The sequence below is a fragment of the Branchiostoma floridae genome, chromosome 2, assembly GCF_000003815.2.
Source record: "Branchiostoma floridae strain S238N-H82 chromosome 2, Bfl_VNyyK, whole genome shotgun sequence".
Classification (NCBI taxonomy): Eukaryota; Metazoa; Chordata; class Leptocardii; order Amphioxiformes; family Branchiostomatidae; genus Branchiostoma; species Branchiostoma floridae.
In genome coordinates this window covers 22172392-22186193 of record NC_049980.1, presented here as the reverse complement: position 1 = coordinate 22186193, position 13802 = coordinate 22172392, and the positions used below count along the sequence as shown (strand labels likewise).

The following is a 13802-nucleotide window of genomic DNA, read 5'->3' as shown; positions in this document are numbered from 1 at the left end:
GCAAGCGAAAGTCGTGAGCCAGCGGTTACTACGGAGGATGATACTCAGGCTAGACTTCAACTACAAACACAGATAAACTTTCATGCAACAAAACCATTCTTATTTGTTTCAGGTCCAGCCTTTAGCATTTGATAAAACCTTTGATGATGTATCAGTCCAATTCAATAGATCAGGATTTTTGCAGGAAAATCATGGAGCAGGCAAGCAGAGGGAATATGAAAAAGAAGCAGGCATTTAGCAATTATATCAAAATAATAGCAGCCACATAGACAACATACCAGACCCATTAATATAAAAAAAAATGAATTTCAGCTTTCTGTGCACTGGTTAAGGAATTCAGGTTGGCTAAATTGGCATTTTGACCTTCCATTGTTTTCTCATTAATGAATTAAGAAAGAATAGAGCTGTAACGAATATTGATAGATGGGTATGGCAACATTCTAAATCTGATTTTTTGGGGGCCATATTGATGACGTCATCAGGTTTTATTGCCCCTGACATCATTTTTTTCAATGGCAAAATACAGCACTTTGGTACATACCCCTGCAATAAAACTATGTTTTTCATGTGCATAATGATGAAAGCTACAAACCCATGGTTGCGCAAATTGATATCGACTAATGATCTGTAGTAATTAGAAATATTAGTTTTCATCTAATTAAAAAAAATCATTTTTTTAATAACTACAGATAGTAAGTAGATATCAATTTGCACAACCTTGAGTTTGTAGCTTTCATCATTATGCACATTAAAAACATAGTTTAATAGCAGTGGTACGTGTCAAAGTGCTGTATTTTGTCATTAAAAAAATAATATTAGGGGCAATAAAACCTGATGACGTCATCAATATGGCCAAAGAAAAATCAGATTTAGAATTCTGTCATGTCCATCTATCAATATTCGTTAAGACTCCATACCTTCTTAATTCATTAATGAGAAAACAACGGAAGGTCAAAATGCCAATTTAGCCAACCTGAATACCTTAATGGCAAAAACGTAAAAACTAGGAAGACAAGGTCTCTCTTAAATAGTTAGTGCCAAAGTTTGAGTCATGTCCTGAAAAGTACATTCAAGATATGAATAATGGCATTCTTTTTATTACGTCTGGTATGTAAAACTGAGAAATGCATGGTTAAGACTTGGCCAGCTCTTGGGGGAGACTGACACAAGACTTAGTTAGAGAAACCAAGATACCAGCAATGGAGAATCCCAGCAAGATGCAGCAGTTGTGCCGCACCGGAGGATAGTCATAGCTGCAACACACAAGTTATATTTACAGTTGTTGTTGTAATTGAATATTATCATCAGGTTCTATAATAAATCAATGGAGTTCATTTTTACACTGTTGTCCGGTATACAATAAGTACATTGTACATTGCAATTTTTGGCACTCAATTTGCTCAGAGCAATAATGACTGGAACTACTTCTCCCCACTAAATTGGGCTGCAGGAACATAAATGCAGCCCCAAATGTGACATAGTAAGTAATTCCATCTAATCCAGTCATGGACATGGACATGGACATATAGGTTAGGTGTAGGTGGGGGGTTTATAGCAAATCAGATGTTTATAAGTGCCCGACAATTAGATTAACTGGTGTTATTTTCAAGGTAACAAATTTGGAAGTAGTTTTACTTTTGCAGTTCTACTCATGATCAGAATCATGACACGGCATATGTGTATTTTCATTATATGATTATGATTTCTAGTAACACCCCTAAGACCCCCTTTCCCTCCGACCACAAAAGAAAATCCCATCACAAATAAATTTCTTAACTGTAGTTGACTCAATACATATTTGCTGTGAATCTTACCGAAGTAGAGTGCTGTTTATGTGTGTGTCCAAGTAGTGTATATACAGAGCCCAGCAGCCCATCACTGTGGAGAAACAGGTGCATGCTCCTCTGTAGATGAAAAGATAGTGTCATGAAATACCAATCAAAACAAGTTAACTGCAAGCACATGCCCTATGGCTAATTGCAAAGGTATTGCAAGGTTTGAGTATTGCTAGGATTGAGTGCATATTTGAAGGTAGTGAAAACAATTCTACCCATGTCTTCTATAAGTCTGCAGGTCATGACATCTCTATACAGTGAATTCTGACGGAACCCTAATCACATGGTTGTAAATTCAAGGACGGCAATTATGCAAAATTTGGTCAACTCGCTATGAGCCATGTGAGCTTTTGCTACGAATTGAGGTGTAACAAAATTTACCTAGTCGCCTAGGGGCAAATAATGTGTTGGCTCCTTAAGGCCACAGCAAGTTAATTTTATGGATGACATCCTCTACAGACTGCAAAAATAGTGTGATAGGGCAAAAAAAACAAACAAGATGGGTGAAAAAAAACAAGATGGCTACATTTTCAAAAATAGGCACCATAAAATTGTGATGAATATTGCAACAAGAATTAAAGGGGCAAAACATGGTATCAGAGCCAACAAGGCATTCATTCCTGTATTCAAGACATGTACTGGTGTGGTAAAAGTGACACTAGTGTGGTAGACTGGCATCACCAACAAAGTTGATAACCACACTCATGGCTTCCATATTGGTGTCACTTTTACAACTATCCAATAAGTTTCATTTCTACAACTACAGCCCTGGGTACCTCGCAAGTGTCACTTCTACAAGTACAATTATTAGGCTACAATACAACATATTTGTTCATTTTGGTACTTTATCGTCGTGTTGACCATCCCTGCAGAAGAAAAAAAAAATTTTTTTTTCTGAAATCAGGCGAAATTAATGCGCACGCTGATGTCATCCATAAAATTTACTTGCTGTGGCCTAAGTTAATCTTCCCAGTTTCCATCTGTAAGTAAGCAGGGCTATCACTTTTTGCATTTTGCCGCCTTAGCGGCAAAATGCTCTGAGGCCAGAATAGTCGCCGTTGTGATGTTGAGATGAACGGACCTGTTCAATCCATGCCAAACATTTCTAAACCTGTTAAAACAGGAATTTTCCAACATGTTCGCACTGGCGCAGTGGTTAAAGTTTACGCATTCTAAACCAATGCACCCGGTTCGAATCCGGGGAGGTAGATTTTTTTTTTTTTCTTTTTTACATCCATTAAAATACTAATTTTTACATCCATTTGGCCACACCAATTTATTTCTTTGGTTAACGGATTCGCCGCTTCGTTTTTTTGCCGAATAGAAATAAAAATTAAAAAAAAAAACTTAAAAATGCCCCGCAACAGAGCTCACTCAAAAACAGGCAGTGTAGTGAAATTTGCTGCAGTTCACGCAAATTTTAACAGGTGGCGTCTAGATCTAGATTCAGGCACATATGTGAATCTCTCCATGCGCCAATATCAGGTTTAGTTACTCTGTTCTATTTATATGACATTCTAATAACTAGAAAAAAACGTTCACACACGCAAACATTGGCAAAATGCCAGCTTTTTTAAAAGCACTTGTTTTAGAGGAGGACGTGTCATGTTGACCTTTCTCCGCTCTTGGTGTGCAACGTCGATATGTTAATGTCTGGATTACTATTTGCCTATTTCTCTGAATGGGCGTTTACAACGTGTAGTCATAGCAGAAGTAGACATTGTGTAGATCAGCTGATTATAGCTGAATGGAGTAGAAGGTTGCCTGAAATGGTTTGTTCCTTCGTATTCAAATTATGTTTGTTCTTGGGGCGAAACCTCTTCTCTTTGAATGACCGTGACGGCTACATTCAATTATGTGCGATGAGCACGTGTACAGTATTTGCAATGGCGACCGGTCCTTTTAACACGTGAACCAGTATAGAATACTGTCCGTACCTTTGACTATTTGATAAGTACAAAGGGCAAATGTATAATCGACCAGTCCACGCCATTCGGGGTGACGTTTACTCTATATATTTCTGTACTCACGCTTCGTCTAGAAATTTTCTCTTGGGACCCGGAAGCGCCGCGTAACGCTTTCCAAAAACGGCTCGAAGCAACCATGGCGACACGAACTTGAAGACACAGAAGTACACGACAATGGCGCACAGGACAGTCGTGAGGTAGCTGACGTTGGAAGGCGACTTGTCAGTGATGGGCAGGGCGCCGGTTTCTGACATGTTGTCGGCGGGTTGACAAGTCTGAGAATGGGCCGAGTGGCGGGTTCATTTCTACTACGGGGTCCCTTAGATGTGATTGATTCAATTTCATTCCCTCAACTCATCTCCAAGTCGTTATTGTATTAAAAGATGTCTTTGTAACAAAATACTTTATATGTCATGAGTATGAAAATGTGTCTTTTGTAGAAATACGCTCATTCATTAAATCTTTCAATTATAGAAAACCCCTCACCAAATGACCTGACCCGAAGCAATGCAACACACCATACATCGCGTGATCCGCATTCTCAGTCACGCTGTGCTCGTAAACTAATCCGACCAAGCAGATGTACCGTTGGGGTTTCTGGCCGGTCCACTGTGTGCATGGTGCCTGTCACAGTCATGTGCATGCCATTGGGTAAAGTGTCGAATCTAGAATAACCTGTGACGTGACATCGACAATCAATTCTTGATACGCAAGTGAGAAGGAGAGTTCTGCACAGTTTTGGAGTTTTCTGGGCATATCTTTATTCTCCAGACAGAGGTTGGACGGTCGCGGATTTTTACTCGCTCGCGAGGCAGTAAAGATCTCGACCACTACTATCTACGCGCCCCAACCTCTGCTTTGAGAATAGGCATACTTGCCTGGATAATCCCTCGGGTCAATGTTTAATATTAGAAACACCCAATCACCCAATATAACCGCCACACCGTGAGGACATAACGTTACCATCAACTCTCATAATTCCACCGGGAGCCATAAAAATACTGCCACCACAAAAACATTGATATATTAGGGGCCTTCTCAAGATTGTATTGAACACCTAAATACCGGCGATGCTACATTGGTCATCATACATTTCTTTAAATCACTTTAAATTCATGATTTCTTTTATGTGGCGGTGTTATGGCATCCTTTTGAATTATGGGAATTGATGTTAGTTCTGTAAGACAAAAGCAAAAGAATTTGATTCTGTAGTTGCCAGGGTGACGAAAAGACCCATTTACCCTCCAAGCAGACGTTTTGGGGAAGATCATCTCTGCCATTAATTATGGATAGTAATTATCTCAAATCAACTCATGATCAACTCGTGGAGAGTAAAGACTAAAGTAAAAGATCCACTAAATGACTAATCTTTTCTCCCTTTGTGACCATTAAAAACCTTATGCATGGCAAATACAGCCTGGGTGATACCCGATTACGAACGGGCTCAGGCCTATCTTCGCTACTCTGAAAAAAAAATATGTTTCAGCGTATTAGGAGCCCGCGGTAATCGGATGGGACCCAGGCTAGATAGCAAACATAGAAATGGCCTGAGGAAATGGCAAGCCATAAACTTGCGCAAGTTGCGGTGCGCATATATGGGTACCGGGTACCAACCATGCTGACAGTTCCTTGCCATATAATGTATAACTTTCTTCATTAATTACGTGGCGAGAGGTGGGCGTCTGCGGCGTTTTAAAAGTAGCATTAAGTGCAGTAGTTTGTGCATATTTTTGTTGCTACATGTAGGGTACTTCTAGCACAATGCGTTATGTTGTTGTATTTTCTGAATGGACATCTCAATTTCTTCATACCACGTGAGACTACTTACACACTTTGCTTCTCGCTGATTGGGCCCTCTTCCGTAGGGCCTGGCCGATCGGTACTAGGAGCAATGTGGGGCTAAGCCTAAGGCTACGACTGGTACTCCAAGCAGATATCGCGGGAAGCACTAAAGAATCACAACGCTTTTCTGACTGCCTATAAAATAAGGTGGAGAACTGATAGAAAGGCTTGACCCGTCAGAAAACATAGTACTGTATTACGCTCTTTCACATCAACACCTGCTTGCATAACCACTACTGTTGGCCGATACTGATCGGGTGTCTAACTTACTTGGGCAATTGTATCCGATTTAACAACACTGACCCCCACAGGGACAAAGCACAGGCACGCGCCTTTGCTTGACAATATCACCAACTGCTTGATAGAATCAACCTAAATAGCTACCTTGCTCTCAATAGCGTGAAAAAAAAAAACGCACAATGCCTTGATTCGGCTTTCAAATGGCGTATGGATGTAGTTACATGTACTAGTATTTGGAGGAACGTTTGAAAACCTTTTTATTGGGTATTTCCGTTTTTCTGGTGTTTTTATACTGTGTTTAATACTGTGCTGTGTTTTAGGTCATCCAAATGCAGTGACCCACTGAAGTTAAGTGTGCCAAAGTACGTTTTAACAACACAACATGGGATTCTAAAGTCAATACCATATGACCTACTACATAAACTAGACTTTGGCAATTAATGGCCAGGTTACTTTGAAAAGGACGCTCAATTCACGGCCCAAAATGCATGACATTTCTGCTGGCTAGTGACCTTTAAATGACTGTGGATGATATACACACAGGAATGACATGTGACAGCTTCATTTCAACTCTGAAAAAAAGATAAATTCTTTGCCTGAACAGACAATACCTTTATCATCATCTCTATGGAAATGGAGGTACATTATTATTTGTCTGTGTGTGCATGCAAATCTGGCAAAATATAATCAGAAGCTCTGGCTCTGAATGGACTGCAATGGTATTCAGTATCATCATCTAACAGAATCACCACACAGTTCAGCTGGCCCTGATGCAGGCCACCAACATGTGGGTAGGCGTTGTACATCTGTCTTTGAAAAGGAAGTATTTGTTTATACACAACTTGATGCAATAAAAAAATACAAAATGTAGTAAGATTTTTCAGCATTCGAAGGGGTTTTGTCCTAATTTCCTACTACCCGGTAGCACACCCTGATCTTACAGAAGTGTAATACAGAATTTAAGTATGTATCACACAAATACAAAGAAGTTACCATTCCAACATTTCTGTTTTATTTGCCAAATGTCCTCTCATTGACTTGTTTTCAGCCCTATCAAAATGCATTTACGTGTACCATATTCATCAAATTAAAAATCTTACCACGATAGTTCATCTGCATTGGTAAATGACATTATGAAAGAAGACTGAACTTAACAGAACAAAAACTGGCACAAATTGGGATTTACGCAATTTTTCTCTCCAAATAAAGTATCTAAACATATTCACATAGAATCTCCAGGACACTGTTTTGCCGGACAAAGTGAAAATCCTACATTTGAAGACAGATTTCTTTGCAATAGAGTGAAGGAAGCTGTTTACTTTAAAGCCTGCCACCTAACATTAAACAGGGACGGCAGGGCGACATTGGTTATCTAGCAATCACAACCAGTTTCTGCAGTAACATGTCTCTAAATCTAATGTCATGTCCTAGAAGTAGCTGCATAGACGGGCCATTCTGTGAACAAGGCTGAGTCAGCCTACAATTTGAGTAAGTCCCCATGCTTCCGAGTGTTGGTTGAGTTCAGTCTTTATTTATAACTTAAAAAGTCTTTTGGCACAAGGAGATCAAAAGAGCATATACCTCATGTGAAACTGAGAAATGCAGTACAGTGAAATGTTAGACCACACCAATTTGAGCACTAGTCATGCATGCTTGTAGTAGTCTTTGCTGGAGCAACAAAACAGAAACCTTGAATCAAAACTATTCTGTCAACAAAACTAAATGTTAGCTACTACAAATACACAACATTAATAATGACTATATTGAACAAAATGGTAAATACTAAGTTCTAATACAACCTTTGATATTGCTGCTAACATAAGGGCCCAATCACACTTGTGCATATATTTAAGTCTGTATGAGTTTCATATTGATATTTTTTGAAAGTTTTTTTTTATTTTGACCCCGCTGTGTCAGCTGGTTATCACCCCCCCCCCCAAAAAGACTTCTCTGGCTGTAAACTTTACCTAAGCACAGGAATGTAGTGTGAACCTTCACACCCAAAGCTGGCCATGGAACCTTCACATTAGAGGGATAGGAAAGCCATCCCCAGAAGAACAACCTAGCTGCTCTTCATCTCTTCCATCAGCAAACAAGCAGTAATAGTCTTTACATCTTAGGTTCCTATGTTTCCATAAAAGGAAAAACAAAGCACTGTTGTCTGTGTCGTATATCTAATGTATCTGTCCTCAATAAAAGACTACCACATATCTATAAAGCTTTGTATAGTCATACTCATACATGTAGCTTCCACTTTAATAACTGTCTTAGCTAGCATCCTTACTGAAGCCTTAGTCATAAAATCAGGTCTTGTAGCTCATGGTTTTTGTTGCCTGTCCCTTTGCTGCTGCTGGTCTTGCAACCGTTGAAATCTTGGTGCCACAGGTGCTCTCTGCAAAATACAAGCATGGTCTGTAATACTGCAAATTTCAGACTTTGTATACACATAGCAACACAATGACAGTACCCTAAGCTTTTTACTATGAGGATCAACTTTGCTTTCATAATACAAATTTGTGATATTTTAGAAATTGTTCACTTTTATATTATTATAGTTGATGGTGCAGGTTGGTTATTGTTATCATTGAACACCAACTGGTTTACACTTGTTTACCATCACCTGTTTTGTATTTTTATGTGTATTGCGTTCTTACTCTATGTAACTCTTTCAATCTTATATTCATTGCACTTTTTGAGCTATTTTCAACAAATATATAATACCGTACTTGAAATGAAAAGAACAATTAAGGGTTACCAGCTGTTTTTCTGAAAAGCCTTGGAATTTTGTCACAACTGAGAACTGAAACGCAATTTCTACCTTGAAAGTTGTCCTCATTCTGTTGTAAAGACCACCAGTCTTTGTCGGTTCTCTCTTGGAGTCTCCTTCCAATGCAGCAGCACTGGTCTCGCATCTTCCATCAGCGGCCTCCTCTTTAGCATGGCGAACAGAAGAGGGTCTACTTCCCATCCACCTGGAATGCCCAGCTGTCCTCTTGGTCACTCTGTGTGCAACAGTATCTTCCTCACTATCAACAGACTGCATGTTGTAGGGTGTGTTCCTGTCAAAAGTTTCTTCACTTTTTGCTGTTTCATCATCATCACTCCTACACTTGGGATATTGATGGGGAAGTTGATGTCTTCCCTGCAAGTCTTCAAGCCCATTTATGCTACTATGGTTTGATTGAGGAGCAGAGGGCACCATGTGCGGTGTGGTTGTAGATGAGTTGGCTGCAGTGGGATTCCCTGAGGATGCTGCTGTGTTAGCTGCCTGGACAGGACCTGCCTGTGTAGGGTGAACGGGAGTTCCTGAGTAACTTGCCGCCTTTTGATGGTTATCTTCGTCATCCTTCTTTCCTTCTCCACCATTGCTGGACAACTTGCCTATCCCGCGCTGCACTTGTTGGAGGGAGTACATGTACACAGGGGACTGCATAGCTGGCATGGGGAGGTAGGGGTACATGCCGGGGAAGGGGTAAGCTGGGAATGCTGGGTAGCCAGGGTAGGGAGGGAACATGGTGGGTGGAATACCTGGCAGGACGCCAGGCGGTGGCACGGCCACTGGAAGCGGAGTCATCCGAGGAGGGAAGGAGTTGTTCACACCTACACTGTCCGACTGGGGAGGAGACGGGTTCCTCAAAGGACCAATCTCAGGCTCATTAAACCCAGAAGGGACCTTGATGTGCACTCCTGGAATGGTTGGAGGAGCAGGCAAACCTGGGGGTGCGCTGACTTGTGGTTGAGCTGCCATATTCCTGAGTTGGGAGAAACCTTCTGGATGTGCTGCACTAAAAGGGAAGACAGCAGAGGGATTTCCTGCGAATGCACATCTTGCCTCTGCCTTGAGAGACTTGTTGCTGTCTTCTGAGTCTCCACAACCAGACAGGTGCCTCTTTGGTGGACTCTTTTGTACATTGGGGAATATTTCCCTGGCTGGACCATTCTCCCTGGGGCAATCAAGGCCACTTGTTTTACTTGTCAAAGTAGCCTGTTCACTTTGACTTACAATGTTCACATCTACATTGGAACTGCTGAACACATGTCCATTGTCCTTTCTGTCTGTGTTCCCACCATGGTGGGGTGTATTGTGAAAGATGGTACCTCCACTATCGTCGCTGCTTGAGATTGACACCCTTTTGCCAGCTGACCCAAAACAACCAAAGTTGTCCGTTTTCACACTTTCTCTAGAAACAGCTTCATCTCCAGTGGCTTCCCACGTTTGGTCTGATACAGACTTCCCAGAGAGAAGCCACGTGGTGTTCTCAGTAACGTTATCGTCTGGATTTACAAGGTTTGGCTTCGTTGATGTGTTGTGAGGAATGGGATTGGCTGATGACAGAGAACTACTGGGTCTCTGCATGGGTTTATGTTGCCCTGTAATCTCATTTGTCGGGGGTGGGTGGGGAACTACCTCTGTTAGATCTGATTCCCAATCCTCACTGACTGGCATACCCATCCCAACATGGGACCTTGGCAGACTTTCTAGGCATTGGGCCTTTGACTTTCTGGCACAAGTTGCAAAGCTGGACCCTGCTTGTCTAACATCCGTAGATGTTCCATTTCTTATTGGTGGAAAGTCCTGTTGGCTAGCCATGTTGTAAGGTTGATCTCTCCTGGACTGTGCACTGATGGAGGGAAACTGGTCAGCTGCCAACGTATTCTGTTTCCTCTTCTGTTCTTCTATCATCTTCTCAAACTTCACCCTGGCAAGTTAGACGGAACAAAAAGTTGGTAAAGTAAAAAACACGAAAGGAAGCATTTCTTATCCTACAACAGTAATGTTATGTCATCAATCGAGAAGCATGATGTGTGATGATGTTTGTATTAATAAACTAGCATTAGACAGCCTTTAGAATAGAAGTCGAGTCTTGTATGCACTGAGCAGTACCCTACGAAATGATACTGTGCCTTAAAAACTACATTATGAAGATGTCCCTAGCCACTGCAATGGGACCACAAGGGTTTTCAGAAGAGGAAGAGTAAAAATCTGTTTGTTAGACTCTGTATGTATTAGAAATCTTATTCAACTTAATCTAACATAAGATTTCACCTACTGCTTGATTTTTATGAAGACACCCATCTAACCCATGCTTAAGGAACCTGACAAAATATTCACCGAGCAATAAACCTTCACTTTAAACTAAAAACAGCTTAGGACACACATGTTGAACGAGGCTGTTATTACCTTTGCCAGAATGGCTAAGGTTATGTTTTAGGCTTGTGAGTCTGTGTGTGTGTCTGTGTGTGTGTGTGTTAACAGCATAACTCGAGAAGCCTTTGATGTATCCCGATTATATTTGGTAGGTGGGTAGGGGTCGGGAAAACGAAGGTCAAGTTCGATAATGGGCCCCCTAGCGGCTTGCTAAGGTACTGCAGCAGAACCTCAATTTTTGATATCTCCTGTTCTGGATGCTGTGATCATGATTTTCGAGTGGTAGATAGCCCTTGAGGCAGAGAGTAAGTGCTGGGAGTTTGGGCCCCCTAGCAGCTTTTTTGGAACTGCAGGCGCCGGTTTCCTTTCAAACTTTGGACGAGAATAACTCTACAACGTGTTGACGAATCGTCATGATTTTTGGTATGTACATAGAATGAGTGATGACTTACATAATGGTATACTAACTATGCAAATCAACAGCTAATTTGCATAATTAATTAGGAAAATTTATAAAACCACTACATTCCATGATAGGACTTTCAAACTTGTCACATATGTAGCTGGGAATGAGAGAAATGTTGATAGATATCAATTATGCAAATGATGGCCTCATTTGCATAATTAATGAGAAAATATGAACATTTTGGCGGATCATCATGCTTTTTGGTATGTAGGTAGCGTAAGTGAAGACCTACATAATGAGATACCAATTATGCTAATCAACAGCTAATTTACATAATTAATGAGGATATTTATAAATTCACTACATTCCATGATAGGACTTTAAAACTTGTCACATATGTAGCTGAGAAAGAGAGAAATGTCAATACATATTTACCATGCAAATGATGATCTCATTTGCATAATTAATGAGAAAATATGAACGTGTTGACGGATCGTCATGATTTTTGGCATGTAGATAGCCTAAGTGAAGACTTATATAATGTGATACTTATTATGCAAATTAACAGCTAATTTGCATAATTGATTAGGAAATGTTCATAAATCCACTGTATTCCATTATAGTACTTTCATCAATGAAAGTTGTCACATATGTAACTGAGAAAGAGGGAAGAGAGTAAGAGGTGTATTTAAAGACTTTGAAAGAGAATAAGTCAAGAATGGATCAAAGGATCATCATGATTTTTGGTATGCTAATAGCTTAAGTAATGCTTGCTACAATTTGATATCAATTGATTGTAACTTGGGATCTAATTTGCATAGTCAATGCCAAAATTTTATAAACCAACTCCAAGCATATGATTATAAAGAAATGAAATGAGTAACGCATTTGTCTACAGACATCATTCTGCATAACAAACCTGGTTTATTTGGCAAAGGTATGTGTTCGTGGAACTCTAGTTAGAGATTATTTTGAAGAAGTTTCATGACAACTTACTGTCTGCGATGCTCATCCTCCAGGGCTTGTTGCTGACTGAGCTCGATCGCTTTCCTTAACATTTCCTCTTCATCCTGCTCAGTTCTCGGGCAGAGGGACATCAACTCCTGTGTAAGAATCAACAATACATGTAAGAGATAACAAATCAACAATCCATGAATAAACACCAGGATTTGTTTCACTTTTTTCTACATACCATACATACCTGTGCAGGTAACATTCCAAACCATCTGTACCAGACACAGTTTACCTGTACCATTCATTTTGTGTATAATGGTTACAAATCTGTGGAGACATCTACCCTTCATTTGACTGGACAAGCCATTTTTTCACTTGAATAGGAAGCAGGCTAAATAAACATTTGAACTGGAAACTATTTGACTCTGCTACGCCCCCCCCCCCCTAAAAAGATAGGGTTGACATTTTTCTAGGATAGGTCGGTAAACAGGAAATGCATTTTTTTACTAGGCCTAAGAGCAAATATGTTTATGGTGCATGAGTTGGGAAACAAACTGCAAGTTTCATGTTCAGCTCTCTCTTTGCATAGTTTATGTTCTACTACAAAATGGTCAGCATGTCTTGACATATTCATCAGGAGTGCTTGACATCAGAAATATCTTGGGTTACATCATCATCATCATCATCGGTCGACGTGATCACACATGTTCGCACATGTTTACACACGACAGGGTGATACCGCCCCTTACGGGGTGACATACCCTTTCGCTGGCTAATTACAAGACGGGGATGCGCCAGGTTACAATTTACCCAGACTAATCTAAATATGCAGTTGACATTTCAAGCCCTCGGATTACTATCTAAAAAGGAAGCACTGTAGTCACCAAAATTAGTACACATTAGGAACGACTGGACGTCACAAGTACCAAGTGAAGTTGCTTACCAGTCTTTCCTGCCAGCGGTTGACAGCAGGTGGAGGGGCAGGTTTGGTGTTCCTCCAGGCTTGGGATGTTGGAGGGGCCTGGTGTTGTTCCTCCCACTCTGACTCCTCCCACACTTCCTCATACACAGGTCCACTGCCTGGAGGGAAAGGGAAAGTTATCCTCAACAGTTCACAAATTAAACCGCTCATACACAGGAAAATGTATGTCAAAAGGCCCCTGAGACAAAAAACAAAATTGGACATGCACTGAGCACAGTCTAAACAAGAACTACTTACTATCTAAGTTAGAGGTCTATCTTTCACATATTAACCACAATGCATGTTGCTACACATGTGCAGTGCAATCCAACGCCCAGCTTATTGAGATGAAGCATATGGTTTTTTTTTCAGTGGCTGCAACGCCATGATTAGATGGATCTGTGGTGTCAAACCCCATGGTGAGATGTCAGCTCTACATGCTAAACTT

General features: G+C 40.6%; 2 protein-coding genes across 2 annotated transcripts in view; both read right to left on the bottom strand.

The window, feature by feature from the left end:
- Positions 1-4098, bottom strand: part of LOC118409948 (TLC domain-containing protein 4-B-like) — an 8657-nt gene extending 4559 nt beyond the window's left edge. Inside the window, exons 1-3 of the mRNA XM_035811362.1 lie at positions 3866-4098; positions 1815-1904; positions 1195-1253 (exon numbers count right to left, since the gene is read on the bottom strand). Coding sequence (XP_035667255.1) covers positions 1195-1253; positions 1815-1904; positions 3866-4056 — 340 coding nt within the window. The 5' untranslated portion in view covers positions 4057-4098. The remainder of the gene's footprint in view (positions 1-1194; positions 1254-1814; positions 1905-3865) is intronic.
- A 2775-nt stretch (positions 4099-6873) lies between these two features.
- LOC118409912 overlaps positions 6874-13802 on the bottom strand; it is a gene marked incomplete in the record, with an annotated part of 20003 nt that continues 13074 nt past the window's right edge. Inside the window, 4 exon segments of the mRNA XM_035811294.1 lie at positions 6874-8276; positions 8703-10584; positions 12436-12542; positions 13337-13473. Of these exon segments, the coding sequence (XP_035667187.1) occupies positions 8202-8276; positions 8703-10584; positions 12436-12542; positions 13337-13473 (2201 nt within the window).